The sequence below is a fragment of the Puma concolor genome, chromosome A2, assembly GCF_028749965.1.
Source record: "Puma concolor isolate L17-30 chromosome A2, mPumCon1.1.hap2, whole genome shotgun sequence".
In the NCBI taxonomy this organism is placed as follows: domain Eukaryota; kingdom Metazoa; phylum Chordata; class Mammalia; order Carnivora; family Felidae; genus Puma; species Puma concolor.
In genome coordinates this window covers 33,993,595-34,014,874 of record NC_141668.1, presented here as the reverse complement: position 1 = coordinate 34,014,874, position 21,280 = coordinate 33,993,595, and the positions used below count along the sequence as shown (strand labels likewise).

The following is a 21,280-nucleotide window of genomic DNA, read 5'->3' as shown; positions in this document are numbered from 1 at the left end:
TAGGTCCCTGCTTTTGGCTTAAGGCCATCCTTAGAAATGGTATGCATTAGGACACTGTATGTTTGTTTTCCTTGATGCAAAATGGGCGATTTTTCACCTTTTTGCCATTAGTAAAGGTCAGTGATAAATGAAAGGTCCAGAATGAAGAGTCCAATTCCATATGGCCAGTTTCTATATTCTCCTCCAGGGTTGCTCTGCCTAAGATCAATATTGGTCAGAACTGAGAGTGTACAGAAAGCTTTGAATGAGTAAGTTGAAATCTTCCCCTGGTAATGTTAAAAAAAAACTGTTCTGATATTTTTTATTGAAGCATAATACCAGGTAACATTTCTGGTATGGTATCTGTATGTCACAGGAGTAATTCTATCCCTCTTGTTTTCTAGGTGGGCCTCTTGGGAAGAACTGGATCAGGGAAGAGTACTTTGTTATCGGCTCTTTTGAGACTGCTGAATACTGAAGGAGAAATCCAAATAGATGGTGTGTCTTGGTATTCGATACCTTTGCAAGAGTGGAGGAAAGCCTTTGGGGTGATCCCCCAGGTAAGTCAGAATGACTTGGTCAAGAAAGAAAAGCGGCTAAATAGACATTTTTTTACCATTATTTGACCCTTCAACTCAAAACAATCACATTTTCTTGTAAAAATATATTTATTTATTGCTGTCTTTTTTACCGCAATGTAACCTTTTCATGGGGAAAAAGAAAACCATCTCTGAAAGTTTGGAACTCTATGCCATATAGTTATTGAACTATTAATAGTTTTTATAGTGTCTCCCAGAAGATGCAATCCATGGTGGGAGCCTGGGACTTCATCTTTAATCAGCTTTTTCCCCCTCCTTCAGTGGTCTGAGCTCCAAGTTAGCCATCACAGCAGGCTGAGAAATGCTTTTCAAGATATAAATTATGCTGCTGCTGGAGGAAGAAGCACTTGGAAGCAGCAAGGAATGGAATTGAAAATAGAAAGTGTAGTGATTGGTTTTTGTTCTTTGGATAAAATGAACCATGTCAGATTAATCTGTAGCTATTTTTTTTTTAAATGTCACTCTTTGATTTCGGTCACAAAGGATCTCTGGCTTCACTGGCTTGGTTGCATTCTATCCGTGTCATTGTACAAGAGGATTTCTTACATATGAGAGAAATAGCAGCTGTTCTAGTTTAAAATGATCTCAGTGGAAACCAAGGAATGTCTTTACTGAAGCAGAATCTGAAAGGCATGTGTTGCATTTCTACTGGCATTTGCCTTCTTTTCTGTGGGCATTATTCACTGCTTTAGTTACCACATTGCTCCTTTTGTCCTAATAGTATAAATCCATTCTACTAGCACATTCTAACAATTGTCTACTTTTAACACAAAATTAAAATACCAGGACCATCTCCAGGTAGATTGACTATAAATCTAGCCTGAGAAAAAAGCTTGAGGTAATCTTGATGGATTACCTCAGTGGAACATTTGCTTTTCTCAACTAATGAAGCACTAAATATTGTAACTGCTAGACTGATGTTTTTAATTTTTTTGTCTAGACTTTGCCATATTGCCAGAAGCTGATTCCTGGTGGAACTTTTCAAAAGCAATATTGTTTTTTCAGACCAAAAAAAAAAAAAAAAAAAAGATTGACAGATGGCCTAAAGATAAACACTGGGAATATGAGCATCCCGAGGTGATAACCTTAGGCAAGAGAGCGATGTTAAAGAACACAGGATAGAATCTGGTTGTCCAAGAAGCGTTGCCGTTCATTTGACTCTGAGTCTCCTGGTCCCATTTTTAATTGCAGTAGTGAAGCTTTTGTTTTGCTGTCATTCTTATTCATACAAATTGACTCTAAAAATTAATTCCAGTGGAATCCTTTAGTTTATCTGCCATTTTGATAGATTTTTTAAAAAATATATATGTTCTGTTTAGGAACCTAAATATGCAAGACCTGGAGGGAAACCATGTGAACCAGAGTTATGAAAATTCTTTATCTTGCCTTTCTGCTAAAGTAAATCTTTCAAACCTGCCTTTTCTCATTTTCCCTCTTCTATGGCTTCAAGCTTCATAAAATAATATAAACTGAACAAAAAATACTTTGGGATCCGCCTTCAAAAATGTGTGATCATGTTAATGTAGGTGCATCTCATTAGATTATAACCCTGGTTTCTGGGACTGTCTGCTAGTATCACAGGGATATCTGTAGAAAAATGTACTATTTTTTCTACAGTGACATCTTGAGAATATTGAGTGCCCAAGAAAGAGAGGGCAAACTCCTCATACCTTTTTAATATCCAAACTAGAAGATGCTTTTATTTTCCTAACTTTGCTTTAGAAGTTCAAATTAAGTAATTTTTTCTTCTTTGCCTACAATTTGATCTTTAAAAAGAAAGAAGGAAGGAAGAAGTGATTAAAAATCCAAGAAGAGCTGTTGGGGTGCCTGGATGGCTCAGTCATTAAGTGTCTGACTCTTGATTTTGGCTCAGGTCACAGTCTCAAGGTTTCGTGGATTCTAGCCCTTCATCGGGCTCTGCGCTGATGGCACAGAGCCTGCTTCAGATACTCTCTTTATCCTTCTTTCTGTTCACCTCCCCCATTCACATTCTCTCTCTCTGAAAATAAATAAATAAACCTAAAACAAAATCTGAGAAGAACTGGTTTTGCTTGCCTTTCTACTTTTCTTCATTCCATATTTCTGACCTTGCAAGAGCATCTCTGTCATGGAGACATCCGATCTCTCTGGGTCAGTCACTTGTTTTTAGTCACATGAAACAGGACCTTTGAACAAAAACCTTTTGTCCCCATCATAGTAATCCTGAGACATCAGCTATGGAATCACAAGATGTCATTAGTTTGGGCAAGTTCTTGCTCTGTGTTTGTGTGTGTGTGCATGTGTGTGTACACATGTGTGCGCATATGTGTGCATTCTCTCCTATAGCTAGAAAGCAATCTTTGAAATTGCACCAGCCTGGAGAAAAGGGTACTGTGTACATTTCAAGGTGGAGCCTTCTTTGTTTCATTTTGCCTGTGAGTTCTGGGGACATGGAGAGGAAGCATTGAGGCCTATAGTCAGAGCCCCATTGCCTTAGACAAATCAAACACTAAGACTTGAAATTGTTTATCAGCCTGGAACTTTGCTAAGTACTTTATTCTTGAAAGACAGAAAAAAATAATTTTTAATGTATTTGCAAGCTTCAGTTACAACTTGGAAAGACTGCAAGCTCTTCTGAGCAAATAATTAGGGCTATACTTGCAAGACCACATAACCTGAAAATAATCCATGCACACATGACTTCCACCATGGAACATCTTTTGCTGTGAAGGATATCAGATAGGGCCAAAACATGTATCTGTAGGTCTGAGCAATGAAATTGGGAGTGCAGCAGCAGTTCTCATTCAGTTTAATAATAATTAACAATTTAATAATTAGTTGTGAAATTCCCATATGCTTAAATTATAGCATAATATCATTCTATATACTATAAATTCTACAGTTATGTGAAAAGTATTGAGGTCCCAATCCCACCTATGAGCTTTCAGTGAGAAGCTCAAAACTGAACTCGTTGCCATAAGTTAGATCAAAAGAAGAAACCAAACTAATAAACCAAAGAAAGTTAATTAAATATAGTTATGAGTCAAGGTAGGCTTGTTCAGGGAGTGCTGTGGGTAATTATGAGAGTGAATACAGTTGTAAGCCCTGTTATTGCTGCTTCCACCATGTCATTGTATCCTTCCTTATTTCTCCTCCTCTTCTCTTCTTTGTGTCTGTCCATTTTATGTTGCACACAAAGTAACCTTTTATTTTATTTTATTATTTTTTAATTTTATTTTTAAAATTTATATCCAAGTTAGTTAGCATATAGTGCAACAATGATTTCAGGAGTAGATTCCTTAATGCCCCTTACCCATTTAGCCCGTACCGCCTCCCAAGACCCCTCTAGTAACCCTCTGTTTGTTCTCCATATTTAAGAGTCTCTTATGTTTTGTCCCCCTCCCTGTTTTTATATTATTTTTGCTTCCCTTCCCTTGTGTTCATCTATTCTGTGTCTTAAAGTCCTCGTATGAGTGAAGTCATATGATATATGTCTTTCTCTAATTTTGCTTAGCATTATACCTTCTAGTTCCATCCACGTAGCTGCAAATGGCAAGATTTCATTCTTTTTGATTGCTGAGTAATACTCCATTGTATATATATACCACATCTTCTTTATCCATTCATCCATTGATAGACATTTGGGCTCTTTCCATACTTTGGCTATTGTTGATAGCACTGCTATAAACATTGGGGTGCATATGTCCCTTCAAAACAGCATACCTGTATCCTTTGGATAAAGGGTAGTTCTAGTTTTAATTTTTTGAGGAACCTCTGTACTGTTTTCCAGAGGGGCTGCACCAGTGTGCATTCCCACCAGCAGTGCAAAAGAGATCCTCTTTCTCCGCACCCTCGCCAACATCTGTTGTTGCCTGAGTTGTTAATGTTACCCATTCTGAAAGGTGTGAGGTGGTATCTCATCGTGATTTTGATTTGTATTTCCCTGATGATGAGTGATGTTGAGCATTTTTTCATGTGTTGGCCATCTGGATGTCTTCTTTGGAGAAGTGTCTCTTCATGTCTTTTGCCCATTTCTTCACTGGATTATTGGTTTTTTGGGTGTTGAGTTTGATCAGTTCTTTATAGATTTTGGATACTAACCCTTTATCTGATATGTCATTTGCAAATATCTTCTCCCATTCCACAAATTAACCTTTTAAGTGCAATGTTCCAGTTTTGTGATTCACCAAACCAAAAACCTACTAGGCCACTCCTTCTCCACTGAATAAGGTCCAGATTCTTACATCCGTGGTTTAGGTCCCGACAGTTAGGTCCTGACCTAACCTTTCCGGTCACATCCACCACTCTTCACACCTGGGCACGTCTCAGTTTCAGACAAACTGGACTTACTGTTCCATGAAAGATACCTTACTTTTCTCTCATTTCATCTGTTTATGCACTTCCTCTGTCTGAGACGGTCTTCCTTCACCATAGTTATGTTGGCCTCTCAAATGCAAATCTGTCAAATGGCCTTTTCTGACCCCCCCCCCCTTCCCCCATAACCGTGACTCAAACCCCAGCTCTCCATCCCCACGTCTTAAACCCATATGGGATCTAGGACTTTGTTTATAAGTCTCTCCTGGCACTTTCCATTGTCTTGTGTTAGAATTATCTGTGTATTTGCTTAATTTCCACTTAGTATTATAAATACTGTGTATACATTCTAGTTAAGGAAGCAAGATTTAAACACAAAATCATCAACAACCAGGGCACCTGAGTGGCTCAGTCAGTTGAGTGTCCAACTCTTGATTTTGGCTCAGGTCATGATCTCATTGTTTGTGAAACTGACAGCACAGAGCCTGCTTGGGATTCTCTTTCTCCCTCTTTCTCTGCCCCTCTCCTGCTCTCTCTCTCTCTCTCTCTCTGAAAAATACTAAACTAAAAAAACCCATCAACAATCAAAGAAGATAAGCAAAAATAATATAATAGAAATGGTGAATAAAACATAGATTTTTTTCCTTAAAGATTTTTCTGTCTCTTATATAGCATATACAATAGCTTACATGTTAGGCACTTAATATACATTGTCTTGTGCAGAATCACCAAATTCTTGGCTTATTTTACAAGAGACTGTGGTTCTGTCAGTATCTGAATTTTACCAGCTATTGTAAGCTTAGGCAAGTTATTTGATTTCTCTGAGCTTTAGTTTCCTTGTCTATAAAATGAATATAATTTTAGGTTATTACCTACCTACCTATATTCATTAGGTTTTCATGAATATAAAATGAGTAAAGTAACAAGTATTGAGACTACACCCTGGCACATAGTAAGTGCAATACACTGTGTTGTGACAATGGTAATTATTATTTACAGTTCCTTAAGGACAGGGATCGTGTCTCCTTCATTTTTATATTAGATTAGAAATATGCTCTAGGAATGAATAAATGAGTATGGGCAGTTTCCCAGAGCAGTGATAATTTTTTTTTTTTAACGTTTATTTATTTTTGAGACGGAGAGAGACAGAGCATGAACAGGGGAGGGTCAGAGAGAGGGAGACACACAGAATCTGAAACAGGCTCCAGGCTCTGAGCTGTCAGCACAGAGCCCGACGCGGGGCTTGAACTCACGGACCACGAGATCATGACCTGAGCCGAAGTCGGCTGCTTAACCGACTGAGCCACCCAGGTGCCCCTCAGAGCAGTGATAATTAAGATGGGTCATAATGGGCCATACACTCATTTTAAGGTTTTAGAAAGGTTAGGGACGGGGAATTATGGAAAGGATATTCCAGGATCCCAGACAGATAAGGATATTATGAACAAACACAAAGAAGAGGACTAGAAAGAGTTGGGTCATAAAGGGCAGGGGAGGTCATGTGTTAGGCAATATTAGAGGGAGGAGGGAAAGATTTGGTAAGTACTGAAATGGCCCAGTAAGGAACGCATTGAAGAGGATGGTAAGGGTTGGCAGAAGGGTACGCTGCTGCTGGCAGCATGTGGAGAACGGACTTCCAGGAGGCAGCATGGGAGGCAGGGAGATGGGCTGAGAAACTCTCCAACTGTGATGTGGTAAGAGCCTCAACTGTGGTGAAGAGACAGTGGGGGTGAAGTGCTGAATTCAAGGGAGAAGAGAAGGGGTGCCTGGATGGCTCAGTAGGTGGAGCATATGACTCTTGATCTTAGGGTCCTGAGTTTGAGCCCATCTTGGGGGTAAAGTTTGCTTAGAAAAAAAGAAAAAGGGGTGCCTGGGTGACTCAGTTAAGTGCCCGACTTCAGCTCAGGTCATGATCTCACAGTTAGTGGGTTCAATCCCTGCATCGGGCTCTGTGCTGACAGCTCAGAGCCTGGAGCCTGCTTCTGTTTCTATGTCTCCCTCTCTCTGCCCTTCCCCCACTCAGGCTGGCTCTCTCTCTCTCTCTCTCTCTCTCTCTCCCCCCCCAAAATAAATAGACAAAGTTTTTTTAAAAAAGAAAAAGAAGAGAAAATTAACTAGTATGGATATTAGTACAACACAACTTTACTGTTTCTGAGCCTAAAAATTTGAAGTTTTACAATTTTGTCAGACCTGGAAATCATTTTTTAAAATTCTGTCTCTAAAAAAAGTGTATACTGGAAAGTTGTAGTATAAAAGGTTGTGAAACATGAAATGACTTTACAGGAAACAAATATTTGAACATCTTACATGCAGTCATTTACATATAAATAAATGATATGTATATTAACATTATAAAATTATTCTCTATTGTAAATCTTGGGCATTTTTGACTAATAAATACTTCATTCACCTTGTTCTCATTAATAGATATTCTTAAAAGCCAAACAACATTTATTTTTAGACATTCTATAATACAACCTTAGAATCTTGATTTGTTCAAGTTGGATGGATTTGTATTGTACAGATTCAACTTATAATACAATCTTGCAGGCATTTCTAGAAGGTAAGATCACAGCCACTGTGATGCTTAGAAGCATTGGAGCCACATTTTAATAAAATTATATACGTATAGATGTTATATGTATATATAAACATATATATACACAGTGCTGTTTTGTTTTGGCCATAAATATATATATATATGTATATTATTTTTGGCTACATATATATATTTCCCTTCTGGCCAAAACAAAACAGCACTGTATACATAAACAGGATAAGGAGTCATTCCTCCTGCTTATTTAATTTATGCTATATTCAATAGCCATGAAAGTCAAACTGCTCTTTTGTTTTTCATTGATATCCAAGATTGAATCATACTGCCTGCTGCAGTGATATGTGACCAGCTCTGAGCACCCCACGTAGGCTCAGCTGTCTGCACTGAGTTGAGGAGTTGAGGAATCAGCTTCAGGAAAGAGATTAGTCAGCTCGTGAACAATGGTTCTCTCTTTATTCTTCCTTGAGTCCCAGGAATTGCTCTTTATGCCATACATACCTGACATTAAATAAATATCAAATATTTACACATCCTCATTTTCCTATTGGTGAACAGTTTCTTAAAAGAGAGGATCATTGTGATTTTTGGTTTCAGGTCTATTTTTTGCTATAAATACGTCTGTGTCACTTTGACCACGCCACATCACTTCTCTGGGCCTTGGCTGTTTCATTTGTAAACCAGGGAAGACGACATAAGTGACCTCCAAGGACCTCTCAGCTTTAGAGATGCCTTTGTGGAAACTTCAAACAGTGTAGAAAACAGAACTAAGACACCTGCTGGTGCCCCTGACCAGCAGAGGAAGAGATACTATTTATAAGACAGGAATGAAATGTTTAGTGAATTGTGTGAAATTTAATTCTAACTGAACCAGTCTATTCAGTTGATTTTTTTTTTAATTAAAATTAAAGCATTACTTGAATGCTAGACAATAAACTATAAACAAAAGACCTACAGAATTTCAGAGTAGTATCAGATCCCTACATCTAAGACTTTGGCTCTCCACATTTTTCCAATTTCCACAGTTTTCTTCCTTCACAATTTTGAACATATATCTATTTTAAATAAAATTAATATGTCGCATATTGCTATATGCTTGATAAGTATTAATATAAACTATTAAGCTATTATGAGAAAAAGTTAGGCATATAATTTCTCAAGAAATTATATGGAAAGACCAAAGTTTTAATGGGTAGTTAGTATTATTACTTTAACGAGTATAGGTGGTAGTAACTCTTCTTCTGAAATGAAGAAAAATAATATGTTGAGCAATGTTTTTATATTTTTTTACTTTTTATTCCCATATCAGCCCATTTATTCATTCAGGCAGCATTTATTGAGCACATGCTAGATATAATGCCTGTTTGCTAGGATACACAGTAAATTTATGGTATAGGAGAAGAAGTGCTCATTAAAAGCAAAAGCTCGAGGTGTCTGAGTGGCTCAGTCAGTTGAGTATCCAACTTCAGCTCAAGTCATGATCTCACGGCTCATGGGTTCGAGCCCTGCATTGGGCTCTGTGCTGACAGCTCAGAGCCTGGAGCCTGCTTCAGATTCTGTGTCTCCCTCTCTCTCCCTCCCCCTCCCCCATTCATGCTCTGTGTCTCTCTGTCTCTCAAAAATAAATAAACATTAAAAATTTTTTTAAAAAAAGCAAAGTTCACAAATGCATATGTAATTTTAACATTCACTATAAGCTATGGAAGTAAAATACATGTATTCTGTATCATATTTTGTGTACCTTATTTGGCTTTGAGGATCAAGATAGATAGCTCTGAGGAAGTGGCATTTAATTTGAGGCCTGAAGAATGTAGTTGGCCATGGAAAGAATGTATAAGATGAGATTCTTAGGCAGGAAGAAAGAATGTGTGAAGAAACTGGAGAAGTGAAATAAAGCCATGTAGCTGGGATGAAAAAGGAAGGAGGTAGAGCAGGGCACTAAATGATCCCAAAGAAGTAGAAGGGGCTAAGTCATGTAGGGTCTGTAGGCCATCTTAAGAATTTTACATTTTGCCTTGAATGTAACAGAAAGCCAAAGGTTTTTTAAAAGGTTAATGACATAATCCAATTTATATGTGTAGTGATTGTTTTGGTTGCTAAATAAAAGTAGACCGGGAGGGAGGCAAGAGTGAGAAGAAAGAAATCAATTAGGAGGTTCTTACAGTGTTCCAGAGAGAGATAGGTGTTTTGAACTATATAGTGGCAGGAGGGCTGGAGAAATAACTGGATTTGAGATATATTTGGCGGGAAATCCACAGGACTGATGATTGATTCCTTTTGGGAGGATCAGGGAGAAAGATAAGTCATGGATGGCTCCAAAGTTTCTAGACTGAGGAAGTGAAGTTGCTGTACATTTATCAAAATGGGAAAGCCTATAGGTAGAATAGGTTTGAGAGGAAAGGTGGCATTTCCCCATTTTATAGTGAGAACACTGAGGCTGAAAGAGCTTGGGTTCCTGTTCGTAGGTACACTTCCTGTGCCAGAGCTACACTGTTACAGCGTCTTTGCAAGCCACATTGCCTTTGATAACTTCTGTGTCTGCTTTGTTGTTATGATACCTTCGGCCTCCACCCATGGTCCTCCAGAATAATGACATTATTCCATTTGGCCAAGGTAAAATTTTCCTATTGTCCTGTTCCACTGGCTGTGTAAATATCCTTGAAGGTTACAAAGACACTGTAGCCCATGTAAATTGCTTCAACCCAGGCCCTGCCTAGGAAAAGGAAGCAAACCTCTCCATTCACAGTTCAGGAACTGAGCCTCTGGCCAGGGGATGGCTAGCAGTACTTAAACAAAGACTATGCTGCTGACACTGATCAGCTCTTTATAGACCCATTGGGCTGCTTCTGCCCAACGTTAATAATTCCAGAGCTCCAGATCAGGAATAAAAACTGGTTGGCATAGAACTTGAGACATTTTGCTGTAGTGATAAGAAACAGATTTGGAAACAAACACACTTGGGTTTGAATCCAGCTAAATGATGTTGGACAAGTCACTTAACTTCTCCCAGCTGTGATTTCTTCATGTGAAATAATAGTATTTATTACATTAGGCTGATTTGAAGATGAAAAGAGATAATGCTTATATGGATCCTTACCTGGCATATGGTAAACCTGCCATAAAATGAAGCTCTGTGTTCTAGCTTTTTGGTTCCCAGTGGAGATAACCTCTCCAAAGTGTATGATACGTGGTCTGATATTTGGTAAACCCCCATAGTTGCTATCTCCTGTCTTTCTCAATAATGCTAGAAACCTTTTGTATAAAGAACCACAATATTAAAAGAAAAAAATGTAAAGAAACAGTGAATAGCAAAATTCCCTTGGTAAGCCTTTGAACTTTAGGTACTAAATCAACCCAATTGCTTAAATAATGAATTGACTTGAATTTTCAGAGCCAATTATTGTTTAATTCTTAGTTTAGAAGAATTCCCTGATAATACTCTTTGTCTGTTTTTCCTTAGCTTATTTGGGCATGACTTTCCTTTACTGGAAGTCTTGTAGAAAGATGCACAAATTTATCTATCATATCTTAGGATCTTATGAGTCACATATTCACGCCTTGTAGTCACTTGTGCAAAGCATTATAAGTGCCCCTAAGGAAGATGATTTTGATGCAGGTTAAGAAATACCAGCACAAGTCTTCTTGTTGCTCTCATCAGAAGGTTCCTGAGATATTTGGTACACTTTAGTTCTTTAAGCTATAAATGGTGCCCTGGGGAGTGAGGTCTCTAATGTGATCCTCTTTGAACTTGGCTGCCACAGTGGGAATATTCTCATTCTGCCAAGAGGCATAGATGCCATAAATCTGGAACCCACCTGTCTTGTCCAGTTCCTTGTAGGTCAGAGGGTCACCGAACTTTCTTTCTCAGTGTAAGGCAATTTGTGAAAACTCAGACTTCAGAACATTTAGTTCTTAATTCTCTTTACTGGATGTTAACCAAAGGCCAAAGAAAAAGGGCAAAGAAAAAAAAATTATTCTGAATGTTAACATCAAGAGTATTTTTCAGTTCACCCATATGTCCAGAGAGGACGAAATAATAGCAGTACAGTACTGCTGCATCAGCACTTCTCAGTGGGACAGCGGTTTTCTTTTTAAAACACTTTTTCTAGCCACACAGGCTGACCCAAGTGGACATTGACTTGGCAGGAGAGTGTCTCAGACTGATAGTTGTGCAACACTCCTTGCAAGGAATTAGATTGGCATTTTGTCATCTCAGCGGGATCCACCTCATCCCTTATGTGCATTCAATTAAACAAATATTTGATTTCCACTTTTTTCACTGATGTGTAAGTGGTGGCTTTCTTCTGTTCGCACAAGTAAAGTGTGCCTTGGTTTATAGGCCAGGTGGACATGTGTGTTTAAGTAAGTGTCTGTAAATTCACACACTCTCCAAACCCTTTAGGAAGCTAGGCTTACCCAAGGAATCCAAGGAAAATACATGAACAAAATAGGAATTTGTTCTAACAAGTTATTTATAACTCATAAGCATAATTTTTTAACTACTCAATTTTATATTTGCTCATGATAAGGAAAAGTGCTGTGATAAAACAGAGTTTTAATTTCCCACAACTTTCAATGGTCTCAATTTCTTTAACCTAAGGACATTGGGATTAGATAAGTGTTCACAAGGGGCTTCTAATGTAGCTGTAATGCTTTATGTCTGTAAAGAAGATGCAAAGCAACTATGATAAAACCTTAAAATTTAAGAAAACTGGATGGTAAGTACATGGACATTTATTGTTATTTTAAAGTATTTTTTTCTGCTTGAAGTATTTTGCAATAAAATAATGGAAACATGAAAAGATATTTAGGTTACTCATACTTTCCTCTTTTTTCTCTTTATTGCTATAGAAAGTATTTATATTTTCTGGGACATTTAGAAAAAACTTGGATCCCTATGGACAGTGGAATGATCAAGAAATATGGAAAGTTGCCGATGAGGTAAGGATGCTAACTGAAATAATTTTGAAAAAGGTAGCTTATATACAAGAGTGGTTGTCATAGCTGAAATAGTTTTACACACTTACCTTTATGCATGTATGTGCATGTATAACTTTAAAGTGGAAAACACTAACACCTGGGGCCCCCAGTACCTTGGACTAGACCTACCCCTTCCTCTGTGGCGAGTCTCCCAAGTCACAGGCCCCAGAGGTAGCATTCCCTTGGCCTTCTTCACTACCAGTGTATATCAATGAGACAGAAACTGGGAGAGACCCAGTCACCTTATAGGGCACCAGGATTAGTTGTGATTCAGAGTGTCCTCTCTCTACACTTTCTCATCCACTTTCTGTCTGGGTTCTGAAAGCATTCCCAGCACAAGGAGAGGCTTTGGGTTTTGACATGATAAACTTCTCTAGGAAGCTTGGGTTTAGCACAGAGAGGTGATGGTCTTTCTGGAGCACCTGCAAATGGCCACCGTCTTCTCTAGAAATCATCAGGAATCAGTTGCCTTCATGGGATGTGGCTGTGAGCCTTTCCAGGCAAAAAGTCACATGACCTAGATGTGGCCTGCTCCATCTCTTGAGGTCAATAGGACCACATAGGAAATATATGGATTAAAATGGAATAAAAATTCATAAATAATACCCCATATTTACCCAATAGGTGGTTCATTATAGTTAAAGGCACCATATGGAAGAATTTAGGGTACAGGGAGTGAAATTCTTGATTTCCTTAACCGTTCTTGGACACAGAGGCATTATGTGAAAGAAAAAGGGAACATAAACTGTTCTATTTCATTAAATTTGAGGTTTACATCCAAAGCCCTGATTGGTGGCAGACTGCAATTATGGGGCCTAAGAACATTGAGATTCAAAGGTCTTCTTAGAGAACAACTTTATTCCACTATTTTCCCATAGTTTTGGTCTTTATTGTAGCCCAATTCTGTTAACTCCAAATGTTCCTCCCTTTTGTGCCTCCCTTCAGAGTAGATGTTGCCAGGAGCATTGACATGCTTGTAAGTGTTAAACAGTCACCCACTGGGTGCCCAACCTTCATATGCCCCTCATAAAATACACTTAGATTAACTATTTTTATTATCAAAGTTTCCTTATTACCCACCAAACAAGGGTTTTAAAGAAAACATTAACTAAATTGCAAGTGACACATTTTAGGAGCTTTGATGTGACTTCAGAGAATGAACTATAGGAACACAGTGTGGTGGGAGAGAAACTAGGGAAGACGTTAGACTTTATAAAATCTGCAACTACTGCCAAGTCACAATAAAATTTACAGGAAATCAAGGTCTTAAAAATAATATGAAATTTTAAAAGACATGCCTAACATTTTAAAGACCAGTATAACACAGAAATTTTACCTGTCTAGATTTTCATTTGATGAGCTCGTATTTAGCTCTCTTCTACTGCTTCAAAAAAATACTTTGCTATTCATAAATGGAGATGGTGATGGAGATGGTGGCATTCATATCATGTGCTTTGAGTAGTAATGATAACTTTCTGTTGAGGAGGCCTACAGATGGCATACAAATGCACAACAGCCCACAGAAGCAGATAGTAGAAAAGCATTAGTTTAAACGTTACAAGTCCTAGGCTTTTGTCCCAAGTGGTTTATCATATAATTTATTCAAACAGTAACATTTTGGGGTGTGTCAGTTTCTAAACTTGACAGGATACTAGGACAAAAAGACATAAACCAGTATTGTCTGGGGCAAACCAGGACAAATGGCGTCTCATCTAGTCCTGTCTGTGACTTTGATATGACTTGTGTCAATAGAGGGAAATGAACTGATAGCCAAACACCTGAATCTTATCTCAACAGTGCCTCCTTCATAATTCCCCTTTCCTCCAGATAAAAATCAGAAGTACACACGATGACAACACCAGGCCAAGATACACTTTATTCCTACCTTGCATTTGGCCCCATACTCCAGTGTGAAATTTTATTCTAGAGCTGATCTGGATTAGATTTTGTGAAGCCATGATGATCGTGCCTCGTTACTAGTTCTAAGACTTAGAAGGAAAGCTAGCACAAACAGCTTCCTTTGCCTTTGTGCCCTAGGCCCACACCTTCATCTTGACATGCTGAGCCTCATTGTTCTATGGATGAATTTAAAGCAAGTCCAAAGGAAGGAAAGAGAATTTCTATTTAAGCCCTAGAACTGAGATGGTGTAATTCCCCCATCCCCAAATGACTTAGGGCCAGATAACTTCTCCCCCAGGAGCACTGACTTTATCAGCTATGTAGACCAAAGAAAATTTCAAGAGACTGAATCCCAAGGGGGAAAAAAAACGGATGCCTAACATTGTGGCTCAGTAAATTGGTAGAGTTCTTGTAACTTTTCAGGCTTTCATATAATTGGCAAGCGTAGTGTCTGACAAATAATGGGCATTAAGTGACTGTTAGCTGTTATGATCCTATTCCCATTTGATCTTCACCCAGCCATCTCTTAAATGTTGATGTTTGACAGAATCCTAATTTTGTCCTATTGTACTTATTCTTCCTTGGAAATTTGATGCAACCTCTTGGCTCTAACTAATACCTCTATACTTATGACTCCAAATCTGCCTGTCAGCTCCCTACCTGACATCTCAGCATGGACAAGCACCTTGTTTCTATAGTTACTTTATCTCCCCTATGCATACAACTGTCCTGTGTTCCTAATTCCAGCAAATGGCATAAGCACCCTCTAGTTGCCCAAAGCCAAGACCTGGAATTTATTCTTGACTACTGATTTCTTCACCTGTCTCCACTATATCATGTCCTGTTAATGCTGTCTCCTGCCAATATCTAGAATGTTTCCATCCCCATCTGACACCACTACTAACTCTCATGTGGTTGCTTAGGCTCCTAGGTGGTTTCCCTCTCATTGACTTCCTATAATTCATTCTGCTCTTTGGAGCTCTGGTAATCCTTCTTAACCATGTACCCAATCACTTGTTTCTCTCCTTTCAATGGCTCTTTATTGGTCCTTTAGACCAAGTCCACACTGCTTAAGGTGGCTTCCAAGGTCCTTCATGTTTCGATCTTGGCTTGCCTGTCTAAACCCATGCCCCAGCCTCCCCCTGTTTACCATGATCCAGTTCCTCTAAAGCACCATGTGCTCTCTGTTCTCCAGAGGCTTTTTCTCATGCTGTTCTCTGTATCTGGGAAACCCTGCCAGCCCTTTACTTCCTGCTCCCACTCATCATTTGGTTTCTTCTTGCATATCACTTCTTCCAGAAACCTGCTGTGATGGTCCACACCTCTACCTCCAGGCCTTTCATAGCATTCTTTACATGGGACAGACTTACCTCTTAACTTGCTCATGTCCCCTGTCAGATTGTAAATCCCTTGAGGGCAGGGATGTTGTCCCATTCACTGCAGTGTTTCTAGTGCTTACAGTAGTGTTGCAATGTGGATGGTAGTCAATAAATATTGGTTGATTGAATGAATAAATGACTTCATTCATTTTTTGAATGAATGATTTGACTCATTTGTTTAAGTGGATAAACAAATGATTCACGTGTGATCTATCATGAAGATAGCTTTGTGATTAGTTTGCCATTAGTACAATGGCAACAGGTGTTGCCATTAACAATGAGCACCCTGAGCCTTGAGAAGTCTTAGGGGCTTGGTAGATGCTAGAACAGCTCCATCCTTTGACTTCTGGTTCACATGCTTTTACCGCAGCAAGCTTTCTTAGTTATCTATGGTCTAAGCAACACATCTGTTGGTTTTAAATTTTTTTTTTTTAACGTTTATTCATTTTTTGAGACAGAGAGAGACAGAGCATGAACGGGGGAGGGTCAGAGAGAGGGAGACACAGAATCTGAAACAGGCTCCAGGCTCTGAGCTGTCAGCACGGAGCCCGACGCGGGGCTCGAACTCACGGACCGCGAGATCATGACCTGAGCCGAAGTCGGCCGCTTAACCGACTGAGCCACCCAGGCACCCCAACACATCTGTTGGTTTTAGATGAAGGATCTTTGGTAATTGTTTGTTTGGTAGATAACTTATAAAATAGGTCCCTTCCTAACACATTGATAGTCAGGTAAGTTATTTTAAAGAGCAAACTAGGGGCTCTTGGGTGGTTCAGGTAGTTAAGCATCTGACTCTTCTTTTTGGCTCAGGTCATGATCTTCTGGTTCATGAGTTTGAGCCCTGCATCAGACGCTGTGCTGACAGTACAGAGCCTGCTTGGGATTCTCTCTCTCTCTCTCTCTCAATAAATAAATAAGTACATAAACAAACTTAAAAAAAATTTAAAGAGCAGGCTAAATAGCAGAAACAGTGTCCTGAAAAACCTTCAGAGTAGCAAAAAAAAAAAAAAAGTGTCTAAAGGAGTTGAGAGGGTCTATTTTTACAACTGCCTGTGAATGGACTATGCAGTCCAACCACAATTTACTTTTCTGGGTTTTTCTACATGTTTTCTTGTCACAAGAGCAAGCTCTTGCTCCATAGTAACATTCCAGAGTGCAATAGTAAAAGTCAACATTTTGAAGAGAATGTCTGGTCCTTTACAGACTCTAATAAATTTTTTTGTTTGATATGTCACAAGCCAATTTTTTTCTTTGTAAATACATATGATTGATCAACTCAACTAAATAAGGCTGGCAAATTCTTTTGTTGTAAAGTTCTTCATATCCATGAACTATTGATGCTTTTATTTATTTTTCATGCCAAGTTGGAATAAAAATAATTAGAAATGTTTAGATTCTAGTAAATCTTAATTTACTTAATTTACTAGTTTGGGTGGAGATAAGCTAAAATTTATATTTATTTTTAATCTACTGAAAAATAATTTGTGGTGTATATATAAATAACATATTAGGACTATATATGTATATATTAATGTATATACATGAACATATAAAGAATTCTGCTAAATCAGCACTTACCATTTCAATCTGGTTTTTTTTCCTCACAGCACTGTTTTTTTTTAATTTTTTTTTCAATACATGAAATTTATTGTCAAATTGGTTTCCATACAACACCCAGTGCTCATCCCAAAAGGTGCCTCCTCAATACCCATCACCCATCCTCCCCTCCCTCCCACCCCCCATCAACCCTCAGTTTGTTCTCAGTTTTTAAGAGTCTTATGCTTTGGCTCTCTCCCACTCTAACCTCTTTTTTTTTTTTTTTCCTTCCCCTCCCCAATGGGTTTCTGTTAAGTTTCTCAGGATCCACATAAGAGTGAAAACATATGGTATCTGTCTTTCTCTGTATGGCTTATTTCACTTAGCATTACACTCTCCAGTTCCATCCACGTTGCTACAAAGGGCCATATTTCATTCTTTCTCATTGCCACGTAGTACTCCATTGTGTATATAAACCACAATTTCTTTATCCATTCATCAGTTGATCTCACAGCACTTTGAACAGTAATTTCTCACTTACTATTTTTCTCCATATCTAGACCGTGAGTTTCTTCTTCAAGGCAGGGCCTAGTGTTATTCATCTTTGAATCCCCAGGTCTGCCATAGTACCCAGAATTTAATAAACCCTCATTAAAAGTCTATTAAAGAATGTGTAACTGAGCAGTCATTTATATTCAAATAATCAGTAGGCTAATTTAAGCCATTCTTACTATCACATTAAGTTGGTTACACATAGAGTTATAATAATAACGTTGTGCTTTTAAAAAACAATTGTTAGTATGTCTTGCTGCCCATTTGCTCTCCAAAACTTATGACAATATCTGGCAGGAAATAGGTAATTGACATGTTCACTTACTTCAAAACCTAAAGTTTTACTAAGTCATGTTGATCTTTCTCTAGTGAATATGACTGAAGATTTTTTTTTTTACTATACTTGATTGTAAGTAAAACAGTGAGATAGGAATATTGCAAAATATACTCTAGCGTGGTCTGTCTCACTGTCTTTTATTTTTTGGAACTTTGTTCTCCAAATATTGACAGTGATAGCTATTTAGGTACTTAGTTAGTTACTTAAGAAATAGTTTCCGTTGAGAGAAAACACATGCAAAATATAATATAGTAAGGTGGCTTGGGAAATTAGTGTACGATTGGTGTGGATCTAGAGGGAGAATATTGTACATGCCACTACATTTTTACCAAAAGCTCAACCTCGTTATTAGAGGTATGATATAAATTAGTAGTATTGCAGTCCTTCCTGCTAACTTACTTCCCAAGGCAACTTGCGAAGGCAAAATCTTACAAATTTTGATTTGTGGCATATCAAGCTAATCTTGTCATACCAGGGTAGTGTTTCAGTGACCAGGTCCATGTCCTTGGAATTTCCCAAGTTCTGACACAACTAATAGTGTGGATTAGGTACTTACCATGTGCCATGTTCTGTAGTAACCTTTTTCCACAAATTATCTCATTTAATCCTCAGTACAGTTCTTTGAAGTCTATCCTGTTAATTTCCTCATTTTTTTCAAGTGAGGTCAATGAGACTTACAGTAACACACCTGATACCATCAGTAAATGGGTGGTGAAGTGCAGATTCAAAGCCACTTTTGTTTGACTTCAGAGCTCCAATCTTTAATCAGTACTTTTATTTTTTTAGTTGAAGCATAATTGACATAGAACACTATTAGTTTCAAGCATACAATGTAATGATTTGATAATTCTACGCAATGTGAAACGATCACCTCACTAAGTCTTGGTAGCATCCGTCTAATCTGTGCTTTTCTTGGTGGTTAATTTGACTTAAAATTAAAAAAAAAATCCTTATCAGTGTTAAGAAACTTCTAATTTTAGAGGCACCTGGGTGGCTCAGTCATTTAAGCATCCAACTCTTGATTTTGGCTCAGGTCATGATCTTACAGTTTGTGAGATCTAGCTCCATGTCATCAGGCTCTATATGGAGCATGGAGTATGCTTAAGATTCTCACCTCTGCTTCCCTCTGCCCCTCCCCCACCTGCGCACATGCACTCTCTCTCAAAAGAAAGAAAGAAAGAAAGAAAGAAAGAAAGAAAGAAAGAAAGAAAGAAAGAGAAAGAAAGAAAGAGAAAGAAAGAAAGAAAGAAAGAAAGAAAGAAAGAAAGAAAGAAAGAAAGAAAGAAAGAAAGGAAGAAAGAAAGAAAGAGGTTTTGGGGTCAGTTCAAACTAGGTTTAGATCTTATTTCAACCTGTTACAAAAAAGGAAATGTAATTTTATACTTTTATTTTGAAGGGATTTTATAGTTGTCAAGATGAGGAAAAAAAAAAGCACACAGACAGGGGAAGTGGCTAGTCTATTGTACTCTATACCGGCAGGACAAAATCAACTCTCATTCATTTATCACTTGTCATTTTTAAGTTTGGATTCACTTTTGCATTCATCAAAACTATGTTGGGTTGTTTTGTTTTGGTTTGGTTTGGTTTGGTTTTTTTTTTTTTTTTTTTTTGGCCAGCATTCTAGGAGCTCAGTACATATTTGTTGAACAAATGAATAAATGTGTCAAGACTGACAGTGTGTCACTACACTGTCCCCATTACACTGGGGACACATAGAGCTAAAGAGCATAGAGGCAGTGTAACAGGGGAAACTTCCACAAATACTGTCATGGCTACATGCCTGACTATGTAAAGGATGATCAGGGATAGTCAGAAGGGTATGTCAGGGTGTAAAGGGAACTACAAGCTGTTTGGGGCCACTGGAAGCAGGGTGGAGGGGATTCGACTCTGGATGCCTTTTATGTCATGTGAGAGAGCTCAGCTTTATTCTGTCAGGAAGAGATTTCAAACAGAAATGAGAGGGTCAAATTTGTACTTTAGAAGGATCCCTGGGGTGTTTGTGTGGTCAGTTGACAAATCGAACCACTTGGGATTTATAGTGTAAAGCTTAAGAGATAATGAGGGCCACCACAATGGGGTTGGCAAGGAGAAGGATTTAAGAAATATTGGAAATATGTCCAGGGCTAGAGATAAAGATTTGAAAAATCATTAGTTTATCTGTGGTGGTTGATACCCTAAGAATAAATGGGTCCTCAGAAGGAGAGTTAGAGAGTTGGGGTAAGGAAGACTGATATTCAGAGGACAGGAAAAGGGGGAGCTGCCCACACAGGCTCCTAAGTGGTCATAGGTATGTGGTTTCTCATAAACCAAGGGATACATGTTCAAAGAAGAAAAAAGTTCTATGTTGTGAGGTAGTGGGGACAACAGATACACAGTAGTTTTTTTTTTTGAGGTTTCTACAAAGGGGTAGATATGGGATTCTAGCTGAAGGACAATCTGGAGGCAAGTAATGTGAGAGACATAGCAGGTTCCCAGGCTGAAGCCAAGTAAAAGCAAAAAGGCGAAGACAGAAAGAAAGGACACAGGTCCACCCAGTGTCTTTATTCACATTCTCAGATCCTCAGAGCTGAAAGTAATTTTACATTTGAGTCTTCCAGGATATACCAGAGAACTCCCCCTTGTCTAATTAATATGTTTACATTCCCGACCATTACAGAAACTCTTTTCAAAATTAATAAATTCTTACAAAGTGAGATTGCTTTAATGAGAACCCAGTCAAGGAAAGAAGTGTCACCTGCAATACATCTCATGGGCATACAGTTAATATTTGCTGATCAAACGTGGTGATATGGGCCATCTGTGTATTCATTGCTGAATTCAGGGATCTTTCCTAAAGCCATTATCCCATTCTGCCTGTATTATAATTAGTATTGTATCTTACTTCCCAATACTAAATCCCAGACTCCCCAAGAGTAGGGGGCAGTCATCATCCATGTATCTCTTGGCCCTCAAACACTCAGCAATATTTGGCAAAAAATAGGGGCACCTGGGTGGCTCAGTTGGTAGAGCGTCCAACTTTGGCTCAGGTCATGACCTCACGGTCTGTGAGTTCGAGCCCCATGTCGGGCTCTGTGCTGACAGCTCTGAGCCTGGAGCTTGCTTTGGATTCTGTGTCTCCCTCTCTCTCTCAAAAATAAAATAAATGTTTAAAGTAAAATAATATAAAATAAAA

At 38.4% G+C, this 21,280-nt stretch overlaps 1 protein-coding gene across 2 annotated transcripts in view; it reads left to right on the top strand.

Moving 5' to 3' along the window:
• The window catches only part of CFTR (CF transmembrane conductance regulator), a 189,096-nt gene that overhangs the window by 162,758 nt on the left and 5,058 nt on the right, over nt 1-21,280 (top strand). For both annotated transcript variants that reach the window (XM_025929698.2, XM_086691782.1), the window contains exons 23-24: nt 384-539; nt 12,277-12,366. In XM_025929698.2, the coding sequence (XP_025785483.1) occupies nt 384-539; nt 12,277-12,366 (246 nt within the window). The remainder of the gene's footprint in view (nt 1-383; nt 540-12,276; nt 12,367-21,280) is intronic.